The 27,028-nt window shown below is 44.9% G+C and overlaps 1 protein-coding gene across 1 annotated transcript in view; it reads left to right on the top strand.

Annotated features, from left to right (window-relative positions):
* The window catches only part of KIF5C (kinesin family member 5C), a 154,545-nt gene that overhangs the window by 99,738 nt on the left and 27,779 nt on the right, over positions 1-27,028 (top strand). Inside the window, exons 13-22 of the mRNA XM_088021710.1 lie at positions 1,095-1,163; positions 3,046-3,252; positions 5,371-5,517; positions 12,005-12,193; positions 15,860-15,977; positions 18,118-18,194; positions 19,278-19,387; positions 21,438-21,539; positions 21,768-21,828; positions 25,961-26,032. Of these exons, the coding sequence (XP_087877836.1) occupies positions 1,095-1,163; positions 3,046-3,252; positions 5,371-5,517; positions 12,005-12,193; positions 15,860-15,977; positions 18,118-18,194; positions 19,278-19,387; positions 21,438-21,539; positions 21,768-21,828; positions 25,961-26,032 (1,152 nt within the window). The remainder of the gene's footprint in view (positions 1-1,094; positions 1,164-3,045; positions 3,253-5,370; positions 5,518-12,004; positions 12,194-15,859; positions 15,978-18,117; positions 18,195-19,277; positions 19,388-21,437; positions 21,540-21,767; positions 21,829-25,960; positions 26,033-27,028) is intronic.

Genomic DNA, 27,028 nt, shown 5'->3' with positions numbered 1-27,028 from the left:
CATGAAAATCTTTGTAGGGAAGGCCAAGCCCCCCGTGGTGAAATGTTGTCTGCCTGCTGCTTTGCCCAGGCTGGGTGGACGACGGCCCCCCGGGAGAGGCACACGTCTTAGCACCGGCCCGGGAGGCGAGGGAGGCGGGGGAGGCGGGGGAGGCGGGCGCCCTGGCTTTTGTGGCAGCAACACCTAGTGGCAGGAAATGAGAGTGAGGGAAGCAAGTTGCCTTTGGGGAGATCATTTCCTACTTTAATGATAGGCCGGAAAGTAAGCATTACTTTCCCACACTTCCTAGAGTTTTATTTGTTTTGTTTTTTTAGACTGGCAAGAAAATTAACTTCTTTTTAATTTTTTTTAAACATTTTTTTTATTTATTCATTTGACAGAGAGAGACACAGCAAGAGAGGGAACACAAGCAGGGGGAGTGGGAGAGGGAGAAGCTGACTTCCCGCGGAGCAAGGGAGCCCAATGCGGGGCTGGATCCCATGACCTGAGCCAAAGGCAGATGTTTAACAACTGAGCCACTCAGGTGCCCAAGAAAATTAACTTCTAATCAAGAGGGAGATCTGCTAATGCTGAAGATTAATTCTCTAGTGAATGTTTTCCCATCTCTCTAAGTAAGAGATTTGAGGTGGAAATAACGGATCGCTCCTACTGATCTCATGGCAGCATTCCTGGTCATTGATGTGTTTGACGAGATTTGGAATATGAATATATTATAGTGCAGATGGTAGAAATTCACTGCCTTATTTTTTGTTAGCGTCTTTGAATTGGGAGGGATAGCTCTAAAGTCCCTTTTGATTCCCAAACCCTAGATCTCTGATTTCTAGATGAACAGGATTTGAGTTGAATGTGTAGGATATTATATATCCCAGAATACCCAGATGTTTCACCTGCTGAGAAAGGTGGGCACAGAGGTATTTTAACCAAATCAAGATCCCAGAGCCAATCTCTCAACTATGGGGAAGCACCCCACCATTCCTTTCATCTTATTAGCAAGCTTACGGCTGAGACCCTGGTATCTGAGTGTCGTCGGAAAACCAGGATATCAAAAATGACATAACTAACCCAAAAACATTAAACATGATGTTTTGTTTCAGGATGATGAAATTAACCAGCAGAGTCAGCTGGCTGAAAAGCTAAAGCAACAGATGTTGGATCAGGACGAGGTAAAGAATGCAACAAATTTTTTTTATGAAGTTCTCTTATTACTCTTTGTTTTTGATGTTTGTTCCAGAAATTTAATTTGCAAAGAATTTTTTTAAAAATCATTGAATCATGTGGACATTTCTTGGTAGATTTCCTTTCAGTGCCTGTTAAAAGCTGATTTTGGAAAATAAATGTCTGACTTCGTAGAGTTCTGAGGTTTTTGAGAATGAGTAGTTGGTTGCTACACTTAGTCTTTGAAGAGCAGAGATAAAGGAGTTTGGTGGTTGGGCAAGGGTGATTCTAATTCCTCATACCCAGTGCCCAGCACTCCTATTGCTTGCTGTTTTAGTTTTTTTTCAGCTTTGAAATCAGCCGGCTCAGGTCTTTGATGTACACTGTGTTCTCGTGTTATCTTGTAGGAAGTAAAAAACCAAAAAAAGCCCCACAAAAAACAAAAGTAGAGATGGAGGGGAGGGGCAAGCAAAGAGGAAAGGTGTCTAAGTGCTTAACTAGTATGTGTTTGATATAGTAAAAAGGAGACAAATTGTTTTCAGTCTTTCCCTGGACAGCATTCAGTTCTCCAGTGAATGTCTTTATTGTGGTGTGTTTTGCTAAGTGTTTTACAAACAGGCACCTAAGCAAAGGATAGATAGCCAATCTGTCAAACATAGATGATTAGTGCCTCTCTTGCTGAGGACCATGAAAGTATTTTTTCTCTTTTGTGTGTTAGGGTGCTTTCTGCTTTTTTGCTAAAAAGCTGTGGATTGGATCACCTGATACAATTCCAGCAGGTGGCTTGGGTTCATGACCCCAGTCCCAGCCTTCCCATGGACCTAATTCTCTCTATAGCCATGCCTTTCTTTTCTCCTTCTTTTTCTTTTTTTCCCTTCATTGCTCCAGGGCAATGATTATGCCCCCTGTCCAAACACTTTCCCTTGGCAGGGGGATCATCTATGCCTTTGCAGTCACATCATTTAAAATTGATTTTTCTCTTAGCTTTGGTTGGGTCTTCCATCTGCTTAGTGTTTCCTGCCTTCTTCCTCCCATTCTATTCCTTTGCATCTCTAACTTGGTACAACTGCCTTATGATAAACTTACTTTGTGTAACATTTAAAATGCAATATTTTTTTTCAATACTGCCAAGGCAGTATCTGTTCTATGTAGGAAAATCAGAAAATACAGTAAGCACAAAGATAATGAAAACACCCACAAGCCTACTCATTCACTTTTAACTAATGTTAATGTTTAGTTAACATTACATACATATAACATACATTCACAATGAATATTAAGAAAAACTGACAATTGTCCTTTTTCGCTGTTTTGGTTGACTCTGAAATTGACCTGTTTACCATGTGGAATAAGGATAATGTTAACAAGCCATGCAAGTATTATCGTCCTCAGAGATGACTCCCTTCATTCTTTGTTCAGCATTTGGAAGAGCCAGCAGCTACTGACTGTAGGGATTTTTGATGTGTAATCAATTCTTTGAGTTCAGCCTATGCAGCTTTATACTAAAAAATAAATTAAAAAACCTGAAAGAAAAAGAAACAGATTTTTGAAGCCTCAATGCTATTTTTTTTTTATTATCTAGATATACAGTAGGATTTCTAGTCATCCTGAGCATCCTATCTGCTTTTTTTTTGAGAGTGAGTGCGTGAGTGAGGGCGGGAGAGGGCAGAGGGAGGGAGAGAATCTCAAGCAGACTCCATGCTCAGTGTGGGTCCTGACAGGGCTCAATATCATGACCCTGAGCCAAAATCAAGAGTCGACGCTTCACCGACAGAGCCACCCAGGCACCCCCCCCAATCTCTTTTTAAAATGACTTTATTTTGGATACAGCACAGCACAGAAACCCTTGAACATTACATTTACCAGTTCCATACCATCTCATTTCCCCAGCTTCTGGCTTCCACGAGAAGAGACTATGAGAAGATCCAGGAAGAGCTGACACGTCTCCAGATTGAGAATGAGGCAGCCAAGGATGAAGTGAAGGAAGTTCTCCAGGCCCTAGAAGAGTTGGCTGTCAATTATGACCAGAAGTCTCAGGAAGTGGAGGACAAGACCAGGGCCAATGAGCAGCTGACTGATGAGCTGGCCCAGAAAACGGTTGGAGCATATGCGTCTAGGGGACGGGACTTTGGGCTGCCACTCCTGTACTTAATGTTGATGTCTGTTGACAGACACTATGTAGGAAGGCAGTTGGCAGAGTGGTTTTTCAGTGTTAGAGGCATTCTCTGAAATCTTCCAATAATTGAAGTACTTCATGTAGGTGACTTTTGTCTACTCATTCCGGAACTGAGGATTGTTTTATATCCAGGGGTTTTATAACGTTAGCAGGGATGTCTTGTGAATTGTCAAGAGAGTGCAGACTCTGGAGCCACAAAAAGCCTAGTTAACATGGTGACTTTACAACTGTGAGGCCTTAGTTGAGACCTTTAAACTTTGTGAGTATTCATTCCCTTATCTGTAACTAATGGCATTAGTAACAGGCTCCTTTCAGTACCTGAGAATTAGAGACCATAGATATAAAGCACTTAGTGAAGGCCTGTGCATATGTTGCAATGCCAGTAAATACATCGCAGATATTAGAGTACCAAGTGAGTGTGAGTGACCGACGGAAGGTACGGATTCCACTTCTTGTTTACACCCTCCTGGATAAACCCATCCCTTCCCCACAACTTCCTGTCCTAGCTGAGGACTGACGGCCCTGGTTGGTTTGTTGGCCCGTTTTAAGCCGGTGCTTCAGTCTGCCTATTTCCTAATTTTCGGATTCTCCTGGGGAAGGGTGCCGGTTGTGCACAGTGAGCGAGTAGCAGGGCCAGCGAGCATTCGGTGAGGTGGCTGGTGGTGGGATGTTTCCATTTTGTCCTTTTCTGCTTGGAAAATGGGTGGTGGGAAGCTGAGTGGCTATAACCGGCTGCCCTTGGCACCTTGGCTCAATGGCCTGGTGTCATGGGATTGTGCCCAGCCTGCTGTGTGGAAAACATCCAGTCCTCCTGGGCAAGGAGTAGTGGATGGTGCAGGAAAGCGCTAATCTGCTGACCATAGAGCTGATGGGAAATGCTCCTAACTCTGTGTATGCAACTGCATGAAGGAAGGCTTTTTAAATGGCTTCCCAGGATGGGAACTATTGCTTCTGTGGGCTTTAAAAACTGAACGAAATAAGCAGTGGCAATGCCAAAACAAAACCAAAAAGAAGCAGGAAAACAAACCAGAAGTCACCTAGGAAAGGAGGAGACTTTGATTTTCTCTGCTTACTGTTTTCTGCAGGATTCTTTAATGAGTCCTTCATATTAGTTGTATCTCAAAACAATGAAGCATTTTCCATAATACAGTTCTTATTTTCTGCCAAGCCCAAGGATTACTAGACTGGTTTAGAGTACTATTTTTAGTCAGATCATGAAAAAAATGCTCTAGTGTAATAGCCGAGTATGGCAGATTTGCATAAGTGTCTTTGCATTAAGCTCCATAGCTCTGTAATTTAGCGAAATTATTTTCTTTGTTGGTTGAGTTAGTACCAAGACACCAAAATACAGCTATTCTGGTGATGTGGAGAGTTCATTAATTAAGTTAGTTAGTTCTAAATATCTACATACATGAGGGATGGAAAAGAGATGGGTTGTTGATGTTTGGCAGTAAAATGGAGCTACTGCTCTACATTAAGATGAAGACTCGGCCAGTTTTGAGAAGAGATGAAGAGTGTTCAATTCGGCTTCATTGGGAAGATTCAAAAACTTTTTAGAAGTTATTTTCTAGACTCAAGAATGTCTCTCTGAGCCTTCCTGACCTGTCTGTTAGGAAATCAGATGGGAATTTCTGGAAATGGTCCAGGGAGCAGGTTTGTTTGGATGTGAGGTGGGGATGCTTGCAGGTGTGTTTGGACCCTGGAGAATGAGGACTGAAACAGAACATCTCGTGGGTAAGAAGACACAATCACACCTTATCAACCTGAGGGCTCCTTTTGGACTCTATTTTTAATAACATTTCACTGACCTGCAAATTGTCATGTGATATGTAGATATAACATATCAGACCAGGTCAGATTCTCCTTTTTATCAAAGAAGGCGGTGCTATACTATAGTTTGACTTAATAGGACTCTTTTGTTGAAATTGCATGAAATGGTAAAAGAACTCCATCCTACGTTATGTTGTTATTCTTTGCAATGCAGTGGGTATGAATTGATGGGCAGCTCTTTTAATTTGCTGTTAAAATGTATTTTTCAGACGACATTGACAACCACACAGAGGGAGCTGAGCCAGCTACAAGAGCTTAGCAACCACCAGAAAAAGAGGGCTACTGAGATCCTGAATTTGCTGTTGAAGGATCTGGGGGAGATAGGTGGAATTATCGGCACCAATGATGTGAAGACTGTAAGCCAGCCCCTCTCTTCTCCTCTCTACCTGCTCCTATAATGGTGTGATCCTAAGCAAGCAGGGTCTGTGTTTTATTCTCCTAAGTATCCAGGGCTCGGCGTAGTGCTTTGCACCTGCCACATGCTTGGTAATACTGGAATGAACAAACCAAGGGCTGATTGAATGACCTAAGTGAATGATTGGCTGGGTACCGCGGAGGAGAAAAAAATTACCTTTCACATATAGGAAATGTCTTCAAATTTTGGTAGGCCTTATACACATCGGGTTATTTCTCAAACTTATATGCTAATGTCACAGGAGTTTGGAATTGGATAGGTTAAGCAACACTTCCAGTCTCAGAACTGTGTTTCTCCTTTTCTGTGAAAACTCAACAGAATGAAAATTCCCTAGCCAATCAGTATGAATTAGAAAAGCTTTCAGCTGAAAGTAATAGGGTTCTAACTGTGGCTTAAAAAATAAATCCACATTTAATTATTCACACACAATACGAGAATTTTGTGCAGAATTTGCTATTCAGGTTGTGATCTGTATCACCTGGGAGTTTGTTGAACTCTGAACCCATAGACTCTTGGGCCACTGCAGACCTACTGAAATTAGAATCTGCATTTTAACAAGATTGCCCAGGTCAGGCTAACCTTATTCAAGTTTCGGAAGCAAATTTTGATCCAGTGTCTCAACGACGTCAAGGATTCAGGCCTTTTCTTTGTTTCCTTTCTGCTTTCGTTAGCTTGTCACCTTTTGACATCTGTAGACATTTGTGTCATGATATAGCAAGACAGTTGCTATAGCACCAACCATCTTTTCTTCACACAACCGCATCCAAGGCAGGATGGGCTGAAGGGGCAGCCAGCTCTCATCAGGAGGGAACTATAGCCCATAAGTCCCTAGTAGATGTCCCCTTATACCTTATTAGCCAGCATTGGGTCACATGGTCACCCCAAATTACAAGAGAAAATGAGAAAGCAAAGAAAATAGTACTGCCGTCATTGGTGTCAACCAACCGTGATTCATCCCCTAGAGTTGTGCACATTGGTACCACTGACAGCAAGGAAGTAAGGGAGGTGGGGAGAAAGGGGGTGGTATGAAATTGCCCATGAGCTAGGAACAGAGGGGCAGGAGAACGCACAGAATGTTGTCAGCCGCAGTATGGAGAGAGAGAGATCTAAGATGGAGATATTTTTAAAAATAACTTTATAAGGGTATAGTCTGAAAAGTTTTGATATATTATACTCTCATAAAACCATTACCACAGTAAGATAATGAACGTATTGCATATTGCATGGGCCACTTAATCACCCAACGGTGGGTGGGACTGTTTCTGGTCTCTAGTCTATTTCATTGATCTAATTGTTATGCTGAAACCACCAGTTTTGATTCCTGTAGCTTTGTAACGATAACACTGCCCCAGGTACGGAGTAGCCATTGATACATGGGGCGGATTTTGGCAAGCCAAGGAATGCTATTACATTGCTCAACTGCCACTTCTGGAGCCCCTGAAATCAAATTCTTTGAGGTTAGCCTTTTAAAAGGCTGAGTTCTACATCAGTCTGCTTTGTGGGAACACTCAGGTTTTGAGCTGGCATTGTTAAATACTAGAAAATGCCCCCCCAATTCCTTCTGTTTATAGACACTTCTGGGAAACATAGAAATCCCCTCTTTGATGATATCACAGATCTAGGCTTAGAGTATACGACCTCTTGTAAACCTGATCATTCTTTCATAGGACCTCTATTGTAACTGAACATTTCATGAATCTTTGCGAAAGAATCTAATTTTAGCACAGAATTCTCAGATACTGTAAGATTAACCCTATTCAGCTCCAGTTTGGTGGCTTTATGTTTGGGGATTTAATTTTTAGAAGCATGCATTGGTGTTGAGTTTCCGAGATTTGGGTGATTAAGTGGCCCATGCAATATGAAGGTGGGGCTGATTTATGAGAAGTTGGTGCCTGCTGCTGATAACGATAAAGGAAGATATTTTTATGCTACGTTCTAAAATAGAGCTGATGAGAAATGCTAATGAAATCAAGGAGTGTCTGGGTGCTTCGGCATTAAAAAAAGAGTCTTTACCTTTGGGAACCTGAAGTATGATTGAGATTATTTTTAAGTACTTAGCTGGATGTTTTCAAGATATTTTTGGATTCCAGACATTGGATGCCTTAGTTAATTTCATTGGTAACTAGTTATTTTCATTGATAATTCTCACTCATAGAGCATCATATTCTTAATCACTCTGAGTTTTTTTTTCTTAACAATTATGATTTAATCATTAGGGGAACGAGAGCTAAAGGGTGGGAGCTGTGTGACTTTGGGCAATTCACTATACTTCTCAGGCTTCATTTTCCTGATTTGTGCAATGACAAGATGAGCCCTCATTATCTTGCAGGTTGTCAGCTCAGAAATTGCATGAGTTATACATATATTTCTTAGATCTACATTGTGGCTATACAGTATTGGATATGAGTACTCAATTGACAGAATTCTTTTATCAAAGAAAATGATCAGATCAGGGAGACCTTTGTCAGTGATCTTGTTTTTCTTCCTAAAACCCTATTCAGTTCCCACACGGTGCCTCCTGGTCGTACCCTGGGATGAGGGGAAAAAGGACTCTCATTTCCAGAATATAACAGGCCCAGACAGCAGGGAAACAGAAGAACCCATATTTCTCCAGCTCTGTCATGTCTTGAAACATTTTCAGAGCCCAGGCAATACTTTGTTTAGTCTACAAAACAAGATGAGACCACCCAATGATGAGATGAGCCTAGAGGTCACTTTCTCTGGATTTATTAGTGAGCTTTCTCTTCTTGTCGTTTGCCTATATCACCAGGCTTTCTTTATTTTTATTTTTTTTAAGATTTTATTTATTTGAGAGAGAGAGAGAGAGCAGGAGCAGGAGGGAAGGGTAGAGGGAGAAGCAGGCTCCCCGCAGAGCAGGGAGGCCAACGCAGGGCTCGATCCCAGGACCCCGGGATCATGACCTGAGCTGAAGGCAGACGCTTAACTGCCTGAGCCACCCGGGTGCCCCAACCAGGCTTGCTTTCTTTCTTTCTTTCTTTTTTTTTTTTTTTTAAAGATTTTATTTATTTGAGAGAGAGAGAGAAACAGCATGAGAGGGGAGAGGGTCAGAGGGAGAAGCAGGCTCCCTGCTGAGCCGGGAGCCCGATGTGGGACTCGATCCCAGGACGCCGGGATCATGACCTGAGCCGAAGGCAGTCGCGTAACCAACTGAGCCACCCGGGCGCCCCCAACCAGGCTTTCTTTAAAACAAAGTTTTCCAGAAGTCTAGAATAGAAAGTTGAGGTAGAGTAAATGAAATGGATTGGATTAGCTGTCAGATTTTCTTTCGACTTTGGGTCTGGGTGAGGTGGAGGTGAAGAATTTCAGGCAGAGGAGGGGCCCTGGGCCCCAGCAGCCTTTCACAGGGACCTTTCTGTGGCTGGGCCAGACATGCAGATAAACTGCTCCAGATTCTGGGCCTGAAATCAACCCTCACCATCAACAGCTCCATTCCTATCAGCCTCTTCCATACAGCCTTGGATCTTTTGGGGCCAGGGTCTTGCCGCCAGGCAGGCTTGCTTCTCCAGTCCCCTCCTGCCTATCAAGCTCTTGGAAACAACCATATCATGACTTAGCTCTGTACCGTACTGACAAAGAAAATGGACATTTCTGAACATTAAGAAAAAAAAGACTTCTAGTCCCATTCTGACTTTTAGGTGTTGGAATGTGAACAATCACCTCACTTACCTTTTACTTGGCCTAGAAATGGCACCTTACACAATAACTCCATGCTCCGGAGCCCTGGGGTGGGTGGGGATGGGGGTGACTCCTCTGTAGACAGGGTAGGAGGGGCAGGCAGCATCTGCATTCCCATGTAAAAGCAGCCTCTTCTCCTGGATTAGTCAGCTCTACTGGATCACACAGCTTTAGTGTATACTGTCAGACCCAGGGGAGAGTTAGAAATAACATGTTAGTAACAAACTTGATTCTCCTTTTTGAAATAACATTTTACTGGGATTACTAAAAACTTTGAATTTACTTGAATGACTGAATACATGAACTCTTAAGTGGTTAAGACAAAACAAAACAAAAACAAACTCAGCAAAAAAAAAACCTTTAGGGTAAAACCATTTGGAGTAACTTTTTTGTTGTTGTTGCCCATCAGATTCAAAATCTCCTCTTAGATTTCCTAGGACACAAGTAAGCTCCAGAAGTTATGGTTCTGGTTTGGGGGGAAGAAACATCCAACTTTCATTTTGGAGGAAGCTCATTATTGTGTGTACTATTCTACTCTTCCCCAGTACACACGGGATCTGGGCATGGCGTACAAAGTGTCCTGGTCTAAAGACAGAGCTAGAGAGGAGGAAGTGTTTGTTCTCTTCCCCGAATGCCCTACTTGTTGGTCCAGTGGTGTTTTCCCACCAGAAGTGGGGGGAGGTTGTGAACTCCACCTGAAAGACATGAACGTTCACTTACCTGTCTACAGAAGTTGGACAAATATATAGGACATACCAGGGGAGGCTAAAGAACAAGCTTCTTGTCTCTGTTCCACGTTGGGCCAATCACAAAGGCGGAGGAGCAAAACTGCACTGAAAGATTGGGGGCGTTCCTCACCCATTCTCTTCATGCTATTGGGTTGTAAGAAGGAATGCAGTGAAGAATGGTGTTGGTAGGAAACTCATTATTGGCAGGCAGAATTAGAAGTGGCTCAGCAAGAACCTCCATGAAAATAAAACTAGGTTTTCTTGCTGTTAACATAGGTTCTGCTTTGTGTTGATTTGACACTGTTGTCATTTAACACAAACACTGTTGTGGAATCCTAGGGGAAGGTTGACACCAAGTTACACGCACTCAGTGTGGTCTGGTATACTTCCTATCTGCTACCAATTTTCAGGGTTGATAAACGATTCCATATTCCTAGCTCTTAAATGTTTACAGAAAAAAAAAACCCATCATATGATGAGTTAATGACAGCAATGATGACAAAAGTGGGCAGTTATAATGTACTGTGGAACATTAAAACCATATTTGGAATCGTTGTCTTAGACCCGGCTGAAGCTTCTATTTGTGGGCTGGGTACTGGAACGTGCTCTTGTGTTCTAGGTGCTAGGTGCTAGAATGCCCTCTGGTGGTTAAACAAAATATGCACACAGTTACTCTGCTCCTCTGATTAATGGCCCTTTAAGAGTATGTTTGCATCTTGAGAGCAAATGGGTTTCTATCCCAAGTATCTTGCTTCAGTTTTTGTTTCCGGTTGAGCTCTGAAACTCAGGTGCCAAATATGAGATCATTCAAAATGCTGGCTTTCAGAATCTTTCTTTCTAAAGGTGGATTTATATTGTCAAACTCTCAGGTAATTTTATTTATTTATTTGAGAGAGAGCTAGGGGGAGGGGCAGAGCAAGAGGGAGAAAGAGTCTCAAGGAGATTCTGCGTTGAGCATGGAGCCCGATGCGGGGCTGCATCCTATGATCCTGAGATCATCACCTGAGCTGAAACCAAGAGTCGGACGCTTAACCGACTGAGCCACTCAGGCGCCCCACTCAGATGATTTTAAATAATTTAAGCTAGATTTTTGTCTCCTTGGAAGGGGCAAGCACATAGAGACAGGGAAATATTGATTGGTAGTAAATGAAGTCATGTAGGAAAATCTTCATCTAAAAGGGCATTTGGTTGGGGCGCCTGGGTGGCTCAGTCGTTAAGCGTCTGCCTTCGGCTCAGGTCATAATCCCAGGGTCCTGGGATCAAGCCCCGCATCGGGCTCCCTGCTCCACAGGAAGCCTGCTTCTCCCTCTCCCACTCCCCCTGCTTGTGTTCCCTCTCTCGCTGTGTCTCTCTCTGTCAGATGAATAAATAAAATCTTTTAAAAAAAAATTTAAAAGGGCATTTGGTAACGGCACATTCTTAATTCATTAGATTTTTGTTTGTTTGCTTAACTGAATACTATATAGAAAATCCTTTTAATTTCAACCCTTCCTTATAGAAGCATATTCAAGACATTGGACTACTCTCTCTGAATAGCAGACTATAGAGAACATAATTGAAATTTTGATTGGAGTTCTTATAGGGACTCAGAGTCACCTTTAAAAACACTAGGGCTTCCAACTATTCTAGAGATGTAAGGTATTGGATGTGGAAAGGAATACCTTTTCAGAGTTATCTCTTTTTTAATCTTCAGTGTCTTTTTCCTCTAATATCATGGCTTTCATCCTAAAAATTAGTTGTAATGAAAAACCTGCCTGATTGAGGATTATATTTAGTAGAGGTTTTTTAATTCCATCTTACCCGAGGTTTCAGAAAACTTGGGCTATATTTATATAGTGAATATATAGTAATACTTAGCTATCATTTTCAGCTTGTGGTCCTATAATTAGGGATTCCTGAGCAGAAATCCAAAGACATCTTGAGGCTCCGTGGACAGATTTTCGGGGCCCCGTGACTCTCTGGGAATTGTAAGCAATAGTTGAGTGTATTCCTTCCTGTACTCAGTTGGCGGACGTGAATGGAGTCATTGAGGAGGAATTCACCATGGCCCGCCTGTACATCAGCAAGATGAAGTCGGAGGTCAAATCCCTGGTGAACCGCAGCAAGCAGCTGGAGAATGCCCAGATGGACTCCAACAGGAAGATGAGTGCCAGTGAGCGGGAACTGGCAGCGTGTCAGCTGCTCATCTCCCAGGTAGGTCACCCCTTTCCCCTCATTTCACTCCTCTGACCTCCTGAAATCTGCTTCCTCTGTGCTCTTCCTGGGTCTGATGGCGCCTGACAGCGATAGCTGATGGACTTCGCTTTATGTGAGACTTGTCCGTGGGCTCCCCAAGCAATGAGAGCCCAGGCTTACGCTGAAGGCTAGATAGATTTTGTTGTGTGAATTACATGAATTACCTTCAGTCCCTTTTTAAGGGATGTGTCTCCATGTTTCTATCTGTATATGGATTCATAAGTAGGTAGGTAGAGATTATGATGAATGGATGAGATTGGGTGGAATCTAAAACTCCTTGAGCTAAGGTAACATTCCTTCATCTTTTAATCTCTACCACAGGTCCAATTTAATGTGTGAAAACAAACTATTTGCTGCTACTACTATTATTAATAATAGTGCAGGTATCATTTTTTTAAAAAGATTTTATTTATTTGAGAGAAAGGGAGCATGCGTGTGCATGCACACACAAGTGGGGGAGGGGCAGAGGCAGAGGGAGAAGCAGACTCCCCGCGGAGCAGGGAGCCTGATGCGGGGCTCGATCCCAGGACCCCGAGATCATGACCTGAGCTGAAGGCAGACACTTAATGACTGAGCCAACCAGGGGTCCCACTAGTAGTAGGTAGCATTTTATTGAGTGTCTACAATGCTCCACACACTGCACTAAGCACTTCACTTGCATTATCTCACTTGATCTTTAAAAAAATCCTGGTGGGCAGGTTTTATTATTATTCCTGTTTTGCAGAGGAGGAAAGTGAGACTCCGAGAGATTAAATACACGGTTCAAACTCCTACAACCAGTGAAAGGCAGATCTGGGATTCAAACCAAAGCATGGGTGAACACAAAGCCTTGAAGGGATTTTCAAGCCCCAGGGCACATTTCGTCTGCTCAGTGAGGTCTGGCTGCTCTTCTGCCCATTGAAATGGCGTTTTCATTTTAGTGGGGTGGTTTCGGAAAAGAGCAGCCTCGTTTCTGGTCTGCCACTGATATCTGAGCTTGGTGTTTGGGGCTCGAGACTTCTGGGAGTGTTGCCGTGAGGGCTGCTTCACAGCCTTAGACCAGGCATTAAAACAGCTGAAATCATTTGCAGGAAACTGATACCAGCAGGGAGTGGTGTATCAAATAATACTGAGAGACAAAAGCGTATGTCATTCTGGTATGCTTGCAAACATGGTAACATGTCGTCATGGAACCAGCTCCAGCCACCTCGTCTCCCACCATGGTAATCTAACAGATGCAAATTAACACATCAAGTTTCCATTTTATAACCAACGTAATAAGCAAAAACACATCAGAAAGATTATTCAGTGTTGGTGTGGGATGGTGAAATTTATATACATTGCTGAGAAAAGTATAATTTGGTCAGTCCTTTTGGAAAGCACCTTGGGAATCAAAAACCACAAAAATGTAAGTACCTTGGTCCAGTAATTTCATTTATGGTATTTTTCATCGGTAATGAAAATGCAAAAATTTTATTTTATATGTTTATTTCCTGATTAGAGTGTGCAAAGCCTATATGGAAGATGTTGAGTGCAATATTACTTACGTTATGATAAAATAAAATACCCAAATGTCTATTGATAGGCCAATGACATTAAGTTACACGGAAGATTCCTTTGCAGCTCTTAGAAGAAAATTCTAAAACATAGCCATTTGGAAAGTATGATTATATAAAGGTAAATGAAAATGAAAAGGCTCGGTTATATTTATGCTGTGCCTTGTAACTTTATACAGTATGCATTCATACAGATAAGGCCAGAGAATAGTTGCTAAGTTAAGCATGGTTTATGGGTGGGGGTGCTTGGGTGGCTTGTCGGTTAGGGGTCAGACTCCTGGTTTTGGCTCAGGTCACGGTCTCAGGGTTGTGGGATTCAGGTCCATCAAATCCGTGCTCAGCGCAGAGTCTGCTTGTCCCTCTCCCTCTGCTCCTCACCCTGCCCCAAATAAATAAATACAGTCTTAAGAAAAAAAAGAAAGAGTGGTTTATGGATGAAATCCATACCACTTCTTTCTGCATTTGCTTTACTATTTGACATTTTTATAATTTAAAAAATTGGAGAAAATGATAAACACTAGGGCAGAGTACCTACACCTCAATCCAGGTCACCTCCTGTGCTGACAACATGTGCTTTTGGCTAGTCCTGCCCCTAACACTTGGAGACCAAGGCAACAGTACACATGGAGGTCCCTCAGTCTGCAGCCCACTGTCTTCCCTTTCCATCTGGATGCACTGGCCCTTCTGTCCTTTGTGGGAACTGATAGCGCTGTGTAACTGTCAGCTCTCATCTGTGTGAAGTGATGGCAGGAGCTGCCGTGCCAGCCCTGGGAGTGGCCTTTAGGGCCACTGGAGTAGGGAGCTTCTGGGTTTCCAGTCCTCAGAGTGTGGTCTGGAAGGGGACATGGGTTCCCTGTGGCATGCCCCCTTGGCATACGCATTCTTTGCTCAGTGGAGTGAGTAAAGCCAGAGGATGGCCGCAGTGGGGTGTTCACAGTGTGGGGCCCAGGACTGAGGCTCCAGCTGCCCAAGTGTGACAGGGACATTGGCTTTGGGCGTATGAGACCAGAGTCAAGAATATTAGCATATTAGAATGTTAAAGCTGTGTTAGCGCTTTCTCCGTTAGCAACGGATTATAGCTTGCTGTTGGGTGCTACTTTGTACTCTGTTACCATTTACACAGAACCACGTATTTAATCATTATTTCCTGGGATTCAAAAGTAAAAGAAACCTTGGCTCTTTATTTTCCGACATGATCTAAGGAATCTGACAAAATATTTCCAGCTAAAATGCTACTGTTTTCTTTGTTTACAATCATCCTTTTCATCAAAAGCTGTGCTTATAACATGACTGCTCTGAGTCCCATTTCCCAGAGGTTATTTCATGAGCTTAGAGCTCAGTCTCCAGGGTTTTCCTGCCTTAATGTGAACGTGGTAGATCTTGAGTGTATTTCCATCAGCTGGAAAGGGCCCACTGTCTTTATTCAGTCAATGAGCTTCCATTCATTCATTGCTTCCACTAATATTTATTAAGCATTGACTCCATACCCTCATGGAGCTGACAAGTAAAAAGAAATAGATAAATCATGTCGAACTGGGTGCTGTAAGAAAATGTTGGGACCCGAGTGATAAGGACTCTGGGTGGGTAGGGTGGAGTGCTTCCTAGGGAGAGGGGGATGTAAAATGCAAGGTCTCTGAGACACGGGAATTGGTGTGTTTGAGAGAGAGGAAAAGAAAAGACACAGTACTTGATTCTGGAGACAGAATCCAGAGGTGCCGGTTCCAAGAATGAAACCTCCGCCCTAGACATTTGCCCAGTTATTTTCTTTCCAGCACACTGTTTTCTGCGAGGAGAAAAACCAGCTTGGGCTTTGGCATCTCGCTTAAGCGGATGGTGAGGAGGGGCATGGCGATGAGAGGGGTCGGTGGGGAATGAAGCAGAGGAACACAGGGAGGAAACAGAGGGCCATGTTAGTCCGTGGTCACAGATCCAAAGCCAAGGGCAGAATATGCATCATTTGGGAGCTGGTACTGGAAAAAGGGACTCAAGAACTCCTCTATTGCATTTTCCCATCGGACAGCCCCAGGCAAGCCAGGAAGGCCGTCGCTAGTCACTCACGCCTCCTTCTCATCTATTTGTTTATTTAAAGCATGAAGCCAAGATCAAATCCCTGACAGACTACATGCAGAACATGGAACAGAAGAGGAGGCAGCTGGAAGAGTCCCAAGACTCGCTCAGTGAAGAGCTGGCCAAGCTCCGAGCCCAAGGTAAATAGTCGACTACTTTGCAGGTGTTGAGCTCTTGGCCTACATCAGATACTCTCTAGTTGGCCGAACTCATGATGTTTAGTTTTGCTCGATTATACCATTTCTAGATCTGCTGAAAACAATGGAATAATTGGGGGGGTGGTTAAAAAAAAGAAATATCTAGAAGATTGCCCCCACCTAAAATCTACTCCTCTTCCCACTTTCCTTCAGTCCACCCTGTTGCCTGAGTCAGAATCTTCTCTCTTCCACCTCCTGCCTCCAGGCTGTCCCCATGACCTGTCCATTGGACCTGCCAGACGCTTGTCTGCTTCTGCTCATTTCCACCTTCATTTTTACTATCCTTAATCCTAATTAAGAGTTGTGGCTACATCCATCTGTGGAGGCTCTCACCCCACCTGCTCCAGGCCGGCCGCTGTGCTGCATCCCAAGGAACTATTCTAAAATCACCTTCAATCTTGTGCCTAATCCCGTGCCTCTGACCCTTCCATGGTGTCCCACTGCTCTTAATATATATTGAGTCTGAACTTCTACCAATGGCTACCTGCACCCTCCATCTTTGGAAACAGCTCTTCCCTTTGCTGGACAGCCTCCTGATGCCCTTTGCTTAGGGAAGTGCCTGACACATAGAAACACTCAATAGATATGAATAAATAGAAAAAATTCAAGAGAGGTAACTAGAAACAAACCAGAACAGATTTAAGAACAGACGCATTGTGGTGAAATGGAAGACACATACCATGACTTGCAGTGAAAATTGTTAAGAGTCCTTTTGGAAAGCATTTTGAAAATAAATAGTAATAATCATAACACTTGTCATACTTTTTGATCCTCAAATCTCAAATATTCATTGCAAATTCCTTGTATTAGTGGGGGAAAGAAAAGGAAGCCACCTAAATGTCCAGCAGTTAAACGAGCTACGGGATGTTAACAGAACATGTGCTTTGTTTTGGAGATGAAGTACGTGCAGGCTGTGGGGCCATGCTGACAAGGCGTCCTTAGATTAAAGATCATAATATGTAACTTTATCTTTACTGTGGTTATAAGATGTAGGAATCAATGGATACTTGTGTTCCAAGGCCTGCAGATTAATATTTGAAATGAAAATGGTTTTGATAGGGAGTAGGATTGGTGATGATGTCACCCTTTTTTATTTCCTTTATTAATATAGGAATATGTTAATAATATAATTTACTTTCTCAGTAAATACATTTGTTTCAAATGCCAAGGCAAATTGAGAAAGATCGAGAACATCCTTACCCCTGCTATGACCTTGTCATGTTTTCTTTATGTGATAATGGATGAATGTTAGAGATAGCATGCTCCCCTTAAGACTTGACATGGAAAAGAACTTTTCTCTCTTGTAAATGGCTTCTGCAGTGGTGCCACGAAGTAGAAATAAAATAGAGGTGAGAAGATCTGAAATAAAGTAGAACAGACTAGCTAGAAAGCGTAATGACTTGAGTGACACTGTTCTAAACCATTTTGCCGCCCCCTCCCCCCGCCCCAGCCTGCTGCTTGCTCCGTGTGCCCAGTGAATACCCCTGGTCAAGAATAGGCTGGGACAGGCTCCCCCTGGAGGTGTGCCACGCACCAACTATGGGGGCCTTCCTGTTTAATCTGGACAGTGTTATTTTATATTTCTGTTTTCTTTGTTCTTGTCCTTAGATTTTGTTTTCCTGCTCTAAATTCTTAGAGAATAAACAGCCTACCCATGGGAGGTAAATTAGTTCTTTCTGGAACTCCAGTAGTGGCATGCATCCGAATGCCACTAACATTCACAGAGTGCTTGCTAATCTGCAAAGCAGGGTACAGTACACCGCCTCAGGCGCTGCTCACCAAGGCCAGGGGCAAGGTCAGACACAGCCGGGGCAGTTCTGACCTCAAGTGGCCCACTCCCAGGTCAGCACCCCTCCCCCTCCCGCCGCCCCTCCGCTGGAGTGGGCAGCCTCCGTGGGTCAGAAGTCTCCCCCGGGAGGTCCGAGCTTGGATAGCATGGTCGTAATTGGTCATGTAAGCTCATGTTTCACTCCGTGGCCTTTCTTCCTTTTTTTTGGTCTTTTATCTTTTTTAAAAATATGTTTACTTTTGGATGTGAGTCCCACCCGTTAAATCTTCAATCATCATTTAAAATTCAAAACAGAAAAAATGCACGAAGTCAGCTTCCAGGATAAGGAGAAGGAGCATCTGACGCGGCTGCAGGACGCGGAGGAGATGAAGGTGTGTACGCCGCCCCTTCCCCGGAGCCCAGCGTGCGTTTGGACTGCGTTTTCTTATTCTAGGAAAATCTGTCTCCTTTGGAGACGCGTGGGGCAGTGTAGGAGGGAGGGGGAGGGACCGGTGCCCGGCAGACAGAGCCATTCTCACAGTGCGGCCTGGTCCAGCACTGAGAGGAGGGCGGAGGTGTCCAGAAGCCCTGAGAGGTCCGCGGCTAGTAGGCATGCTGGGTTAGTCCGGGCTTCCTCCCTGCTCCTGGGGGAGGGGAAGGAGCAGTCCCTCCCGGTCCCCGCGTGGGCCACACTGCCGAGCTGAACTTCTGAGGAAGTGCTTGCCCTTCCTGTGAATGAAAGAGAACATCTCTCCCCTTGACCTTTTTAAAGAAGCACTCCAGATTTTGGATTTGCATCGTACACATAGAGAGGTTTATTTTTGGTCACATGTAAAGTAGTGAAGGAAAATGTGGGAAAAATGATTGGGAAATGATTTTTAGGTGAATAAAATGAGATAGGGGGTGTAGAATTTTGATTCATTTTAGGCAAATCTGCAAGTCCCGGTGGATGTAAGCCCATAGGTAAAACAGTGCCCATGGCATGAGCCTGCTCCAGCCTTACCTTGATGGGCCCTCCTCCTGGTTTCACATTGCTTCGGTGGAAAGGTCTCTGAATATCACCATAAATCTGTGCAGTGCTCAGGGAAGGGACAATTCCCTAAATTTCACAGGTGAGGAAGTGTGGCTCACACGGGTTACATGGCTTGTCTGCGGGCACCTGGGTATAGTAAGAGGTCTGTGCCCTCTGATTGACCTGGCGAGAGAAGCCATGTGGCTCAGGTGAGCTGTAGAAGGTCATAGGAGAGCTTTTTTTTAATTAATGGGCTGATCTAGCTCCTAGGGGCCCGCTGGGTTTTATCATAGATCTTTGGGTTTTGTTGTGCCAGTAAAGCAAGGCGGGTTCTGGGGGCCCCAGTTTTGGGACTTGACAGCCGAGGGACATAGGGTAGGAGGTAGAAGCAATCCAGGGCTTGTCATGGTGTGGGCTGTGAGCCAACGAGCCGGTGACACATTTCTCTTGGCCTGGCTTGCAGAAGGCCCTGGAGCAGCAGATGGAGAGCCACCGGGAAGCTCACCAGAAGCAGCTGTCCAGACTTCGGGATGAAATCGAGGAGAAGCAGAAAATCATCGATGAGATTCGGGAGTGAGTCGGCCCAGGGGCTCTCGGGACACAGGGGTGGGCATGGCTCTCGGGGCAGCCTGGAAGGAGCTTTGAGCCAAGGGCAGCTTTGAGCCGAGGGCTGCTGTCCTTGCCCTGCGAGCTCTGTGCTCTGCCCTGTGCGCAGCGGGCTAGACGTGCAGCTTCCGATGTCTCTTCTCCCATCTGGAGCTGAGCCTCTGGGGGCTCTGGTGGGGCAGGTGGCAGGCGGGCGCGGCCACCCTTCCTCGTCCCCCCAGGAGCCGGGGTCACGTTGGTGACTCGGCTGGGTAGACACATGCCCTTGTAGGCGGAGACACAGTCTGTAGGAAAAGATATACCAAAGAAAACCAAAACCCAAAAACAACCCAAACCCTACATTGGTCCTGACTCAGGGATTCTGATAGGCTAATAAATACTCCAGAGAAGACAGTCAGCTCCTACTGCGTCCTCACCCCAACACCTAAGTGGCTCCCTGAGCCACCTGGTCACATGCACACACTTCTCAGGGTCCCGTGTCTGTGCTCACGGACCTGTGGCTTTGCCAGGATGGCGCCCTTGCAGCTTGCCTCTGGTATCACCTCCCGCAGGGCCATTCTCCCATCCTGTCACAGCCACTGAAGAACCCCTGCTCCATAATGACCTCTCCCCTCCTTTTCTCTGACCTTCCCACCTCGTTGTCAAAACAAGGCAGCAAGCTGGGGAGTGCCTTCTGGATCCTCTCCTTGAGGATTCTTATATTTTTGCACAGTGAGTGCCTTGGCAATCTTTGAACCTCTTTGCAGAATAATGTTTTTAAATGCCCCCAAATAAAAGATGAGTGAAAATGAAGAAAACCAGTTATGTTGAAATACAGTTCCATCCACTAACACCCCCACCCTCATCCCCAAGATCTAGACTAAAGCCTCCCTCCACTCCCGCTTTCTGCAGATGAAGAGCCAGATTTCTGTATGGGAAGCAAGGCAAGGTTAAATGAGTTTCTTAGGGTCATATGGCTACGTAGGAATCAAACTGGAGTTAGAGTTTAATTCTCCAGGCTACTGATCCAAATCTCTCTTCACTGTGTGCAAGCTGCTCACACAGCACATTTGCATTTTGAAAGAGGAGAACGGTAACGGTAACGAAGCAAAGTGTAAGTGCTGTGATCTGGGCTCTGTGCTCACTGCCTACCTAAGGCGAGTCCTTAGCATCGTCTTTGCCCTCCTCCTTTTGGACCACCCCCCGTGCTGTTATTCATGTTGTTCTTTCCCCTTCAAGCATGTCCTGCGTTCTTTATTCTGATTAATCACCCTCGATATGTTCAACTGGAGGGGGACAGCGGGGAGGGAAGGAGGGAGGGTTGGTGAATGAGTTAGTAGATGGACAAGTTTCCTTGGCCTGCGCTTTCAAACAGACTCTGGGTTTTCCTTCAGATAGTGTAGAATCTGTTCCTTTACGGATGCACAGGTAGGGCCATACAAAATATTCTATGAATACCGCATGCAAATGTTGATGGAGTGCCCCCAACCAGATGGCAAGTTTCTTTTTTTGCCTTAGACCCTGGGCTTTCTTTGTATTTCCTCTCTCTGTACCCCCCCTCCTTGCAGACTTCACACAGTGGCGCTGTCCCTGTGTCAGCCAGGAATTTGGACTTAGGGGATGTTTCCAGATCATCGGACCACAGAGGAAGGGATGGGTGAAATGGCCAAATAAGATTTCCTGAGTGGGTGTGTGCTGTCTGTAGGGCAGACAAAGCAGAATTCTTCTGACTGTGCTCTGTTTTAAAATATCAGCCCTTTTCCTAGCTCATTATTTTCCCCCCAAAGCTCTCGCACAAGCCAACTATAAATATAGTCTCAAAGCCTTATGTTTCATGCCTCTGAGATGTTCCCAGAAATTAGTTTTCACTTGGGCAGGGAGGAAGCTGTGAGGTTGTTCTCTGATCCCTCAAAATCCTCCAGAATTGCTGTGTTTATTGCACAGAACTAATGGGGTTGGAACAGAACCATGTCTTTAGCTGGGTGCCTCGGAATTTCAGACTCATGTGCAATGTATTGCTTTTTCCCCTCAATTTCAGTTTGAATCAGAAGCTGCAACTGGAACAGGAGAAGCTCAGTTCTGATTATAACAAGCTGAAGGTGGAGGACCAGGAGAGGGAAATGAAACTGGAAAAGCTCTTGTGAGTGCACCTGAAATATTTCCTCTGTTTCTCTCCTCCCCACAGAGTCTTAGGGAAGTCTACCTCTGTGATTCCGATTCCTAAATATTCTGGTTAGGTTGGGCCAATGTAAAAATAGAGCCTATTTCTGTGAGACGGTTAGTTGTGTTGATTCATCCATAGGTGCAAATGGTATCTGGAAATCTCTGATGGCCCTTTGGTGGTTCATGATCCCTTTTTGTTTTTTAGATTGCTCAATGATAAAAGGGAACAAGCCAGAGAGGACCTCAAAGGGCTGGAGGAGACAGTGGTACGTCAGCATGTTTCCCAACTTGTTTTAGTCCCAAAGACCCGATTAGCTTGTGATTTGTTGAATTTGCGTGTTCTGAAACTTGTTCTGTGCCCACCTTTCTCACATACCATTTTAGACAAAATATTTAGGCAAATACCACATAGTTAGACATTAAGACAAACACAAATATTTAGACACACCATTTAGATAAAATATCCCATGGAAAAGTGAGAATTGTAGAATTTATTCCCCAGCTCTTGATACCATGAGTAATTCAGTCCGTCTGTCCGTCCCTTAGTGCCGTAACCAGGGGCCGAGTGAGAATTAAACTGACTTTTGCAAATCAATGCCTGAAACTTTACCGACTTTGCACATTGTGACTTATTTCCATTCGATATTCAAGAACACCTGCTAAGGGCTGGCATTCTTCTAGGTGCTTGGGTTGTATCAATAAATGACAAAGACAAGACCCTGGCCCTTGTGAAGCTTGCCTTCAGCTGAGGGTGAGGGAACAGACAGTGAACAATAAGGAAGGAAATCATGACCTCCATTACATGGTTATAGGAAGTGCAAAGGTCCCACAAGGAGGTGATGTTTGAGCAGGGACTTGAAGCAAGTGAAAGAGGAAGCCATGGGGATGTCTGGGGGAAGGGCCTTCCAAGCAGCGGCAATAGCCTATGTCAAGGCCCTGAAGTGAGCCCGGGGTTGGCATGTTGGAGAATAGCAGGAAAGTCAGTGACGCAGGAAGGAACAAGAGATAGGCACAGAAAGGTCAAGGCAAGAGTGGTTGTAGGCCAGGTAGGGCCTTGAGACCCACAGGTTTTGGGGCACAAGAGTGACAGATCAAAAGGCTCATCATTTGAAACCCTGGTTGGTTTTCTCCATCCTACATCTGAATTCATGAGGTCTGCTCTGGTTGACTTCCATTTCCGCTGCTCTGAGGGCTCTTGAGAGTTCTGCAAAGTGCCACACAGCCTGTGTTTGAAGACAGACTGTCCCAACAGAGCCTCTCAATTTGGTGAAAACATGTCCGGTTATTTTACATGATAAAACAACAGAGAGACTGTTGTTTAGATACAGTCATACATTTTTTTTTTTAAGATTTATTTATTTATTTATTTATTTGAGAGAGAGTGAGAACACATGCACACAAGTCGGGGTAGGGGCAGAGGGAGAGAGAATCCTCAAGCAGACTCCATGCTGAGTGCGGAGCTCCATTTCAGGACCCTGAGATCATGACCTGAGCCGAAATCAAGCATCGGCCACTTAACCTACTGAGCCACCCAGGCGGCCCAATATAGTCATACATTTTGATTCCATTCATGTGTCATGTGAATTTATGTGGGACCATGCCTCCCAAGAATCTGGTGACTCCAGGCTGTAGGCAAATTGTTGCTTAGGGCCGGACCTGATTGTGCACTCTCTTTCCTGGGCTGCTGTTAGTTGCCCCTCAAAGCCGGGTAGAGAGACAGAGGGGACCGTCCACTCAGGACAGAAGTAAGATGACTGTGGCTCAAAGGATCTCCGGCCTTTCCAACATGGTGGAGAAGGTGGTGGATGCCCGGCTGGCTCTGGGGGAAACTGAAATGAAGCCATGAAGTTGCCTCATCTATGTCTGTTTTACCGGAGAAGTGATACCCACAGTTACAGATGTTTCTAAACATTCAGAAAAATATTGAACTTTAAAATTCCCACTAGCCAGAGATAAGTGACATTTCAGTACCTTCCACCTATGAACCACCATCCCTGCCCCCTCCCCCCACACACTCGCCCACAGGGACAGACCCACTGACACATTGGCTCCCTTTCTCTCTCCTGCTCTCACTCACCACTCACACACATTGCATACATCCACATGTGAAACCCCAAATCAGATCCCCACAGCATGTGTCATTTTAGGCTTGGATGTTTTCACTTAACCTGCTGTTGGAATCCTCCCCAAGCTGTAATGTTCTTCAGCAACATGCTCGCTTGGCCTTGGCTGACCTTACTTGAACTCTCCTTAGCTCTGGCTTCTTGAGTATTTGGGTGGGATGGGGGGTGAAACCTACCGTGTAGGGGTTGGAGCCTGAAGCCCACCGCAGGGGTTGACGTTGGAAGATGTCGAGGGTGTCTTGGGGCCCTTGGGCAACCACCTTTTGCTTTAACAGGAGACTTTGGGCTCTGGGGCTGGACCTCTCCTGCTGTGTTAACAGGCCTTGGGTTTTCACCTCTCTGGGCTCACCCTCGCTGTCCCCTGTGACAGGACGCTGAGCCCTGAGCTTTTACACAGAGGAGAGTGGCCTGTGACAGGGAAGGTTTCAGGGAAGTGAGTCAGGTGGCGTGAAGAAATGATGATATCGTGGAGGAAAATTCATTGCTGCGGGAAGCCAAATGCTAGCTGCCTAAGCTTAAACATGCAACGTGCAACCTGTTTTAAAGGTTTTTAACCACCCATCCTGAATTGTTGAATTCACCTAAGAACAAACAAAAATGAGACAAAGGTGCCAAACTCAGGACTCTGTGGTATTTGGTATTTAGGCCCCGAGGAAATGCCTGGCCCTTTGACAAGGGACCCGTGTCTCCTCATTTCCCTGTGGTGTGGTGGCTTTTTTTATGGAAAATGTTTACTATGGTTGCAGTTCAGTCAGGAATAAAATCCCTGAAGCAGGAGAGAGAACATGCAGAGCAAGGGCTTGGGCTGGGGGGCGGGGGGGTGGTGCCGAGATCCTTGGGCAGGGGGCCTGGACCGACATGTCTGTAAACGCGAGCTCAGAGCTCACCCCGGCGTCTGCCCTGGAAGGCGGCTAGGCCTCGGACAGGTGCCATGTGCATTGCGTTCATAAGGACCGGCCTGTTTGGCTTCCTGCACAAAGTCATTTGCCTCATCTGAGGAAGCAATTGACTTTAGGTGCCTCTTATTTCACCACAGAATTGCAGACTTGGACCCAGTGACAAGACCTTAAATTAACACAGAACTTTTATTTCAAGAAACTTAGTGTTTCCATGGCTGTATAGCCTGTTTCTTTTTCCTGTGAGCATGTGCAGGCTGCATCCCTTGACATTCTGTGTTAAGAGTAGGTTAACTTAGACAAATTGAGAAATTCAAATGCAAGTTTCTCTCTCTCCTCCCTCACAGGAAAATATCTTGCAAGGAACTAATCGTATCTCCAGTAGTAAGAACATGAAGACTTGAATGGGAGGAATTATTTTCGTTTTCTGATCTTGTTAACAAAGGTCACCAGGTTTGACTCAGAGCGTTGTCTTCGCAATCTAATTCCTAAAGTTCATTTATAGAAAATAATACAAAATGAAAAAAAAATCCCCAAGAAGTTAAGTACAACATAACAATATTATGACAACAAAGGGAAACAACAAAAGCCTACTGAAGAAATGGCTGTCAAATATGGTGCATCAATAAGTTAATATTAGCCAATGTTTACTGAGCACTTACAAGGTGTCAGAAATGGCTGTAAGAGTTTTATAAGGATTACCACATCTAATCTCAACAACAACTGTGAAGCAACTACTATGTTTATTCTCCTGTTACAAATATGAGAGCTGAGGCACTGGAAGGTTAGGTAGGTTGCCCAGGGTTACATGGGTATAAGGCCCACCACCTGCTTCATCCACAAGCTCAGTGATGTAAAGCCAACGCACATGGCCCAGGGCTAGAAGGGGGCGTGGAAAGAGGAAAAATGTTGGTCTGCTAGGAATGGAGAGATTGTGGGTGACTTTTCCGTTTAGACTTGCTGGCATTTTGTGTAATGTGTACATGATAAATTAGAGGAAAAAAAGAATCCATTCTGGTACAACACAACCAACTAGGAATTTTTGTGAGAAAAGGTGTTTACTTTTGTGGTTGAGGGGAGAGAAAAAGTTCTATTGAGAACACCGCTAACAAGTAGGCTCTGTTCTAGTTTAGTTCATGATTTGAGCTCCCAGTCTCTGCCCTCGGGGAGGTCTCGAGACGGGTGGAGGGGTGGACGTATGTGGTAGGAAAGCCAGGGGAACTGTGGGAGCCCCGTGGCCTGGATGGTAGGCTCACAGAGCAGGTGGGAACCGCCTGGGTTGTTGGGGCAACCAGATGGGGATGGTCTGGTGCCCGATGTGTCCCGAATTCAAGGTGTCTCCCGCACTGCAGCGTCATTTTCACAATCTTCCCTTCCAGTCTCGGGAGCTGCAGACTCTGCATAACCTCCGGAAACTCTTTGTCCAGGATCTGACTGCCCGGGTTAAAAAGGTGAGTTCTATTTTGTGTGAACATGACTGAGAAGAAAAGGAAGATGGACAGAAAGAATCATTTTCTGTTGAATCACTCGCTTAAATTGGGGCTGGTTGTGCTTAAAAATTAATTACGTCAGGCCAGAAAATGTATTCAGAGAATGTACTGGGGGCAAAAAAAAAAAAAAAAAAGTACTTGGGAATATTTTTCCATCGGCTTTTTTCTTAGTAAAAGGAAGTTATAATCCTCTCCCTGGCCTTTCATTTCAAATGAGCACACACCTGTCTGGCTGCAGCATGAGAGCTGTTGTGCATAATGCGGGGAAAATCCAGGGGGTCTGGTCAGGCACTGCTGCCCTGAAGCTTGGTGAGCAATGCCAGAAACCCAGAGAAATTAGAGGCAGGGACCTCCCGTTTGCCCGTGAGGGGCCGTTCGGGGCTGGGTCGGAGCGTATGAAGCACTTCAATGTGCGTCTTATTTGCTCTTCCTGGCAACCTCGTGTAAGTGGTTCTTACTGTGTGGTTCTGTCTTAGTGGAGATAGGCTCAGAGGTTAAGTAACTTGCCCAGGGTCACACAGCTGAAAGAGCTGGAGGTAGGATGGAGTCCAGGTTGTATGACTTCTGAGTCTGGGTTTCGGTGATCCTCGTGCCTCACACAGTGATCTCAGAGAGTCGCCGTATAGCGAATCCCAGAGCAGCTTGCAGAAGTTTCAGGAAGGAGGGAGAGGTGGGGGCGGCAGGGGGACTGCTCTTTAAATATGTTTAAACATGATACAGGAGGAGCAATGGGCCATAGCCAGCTGTGTAGTAGGATGGAAGGAAGGTGTATTTAGAAGTATGCACATGTGTGCCCATGTGTCTGTGTGAAGGAGCCAAGGGAAGGAGGTGAAATATATATATATATATAGGGGTTGATGGAATCAGATCTGAGCGGGACAGAATTAATAGCATAGATGGATGTATCAGCTTGGTAAGGGGAAGGGATACAACTTCCCAGAGAGGAGTAGTGGAGAA

This window comes from Eumetopias jubatus, unplaced genomic scaffold (genome assembly GCF_037043125.1).
Source record: "Eumetopias jubatus isolate StellerSeaLion01/CBP00866 unplaced genomic scaffold, mEumJub1_p1.0 scaffold_3, whole genome shotgun sequence".
NCBI lineage: Eukaryota > Metazoa > Chordata > Mammalia > Carnivora > Otariidae > Eumetopias > Eumetopias jubatus.
This window is presented reverse-complemented; position numbering and strand designations above follow the sequence as displayed.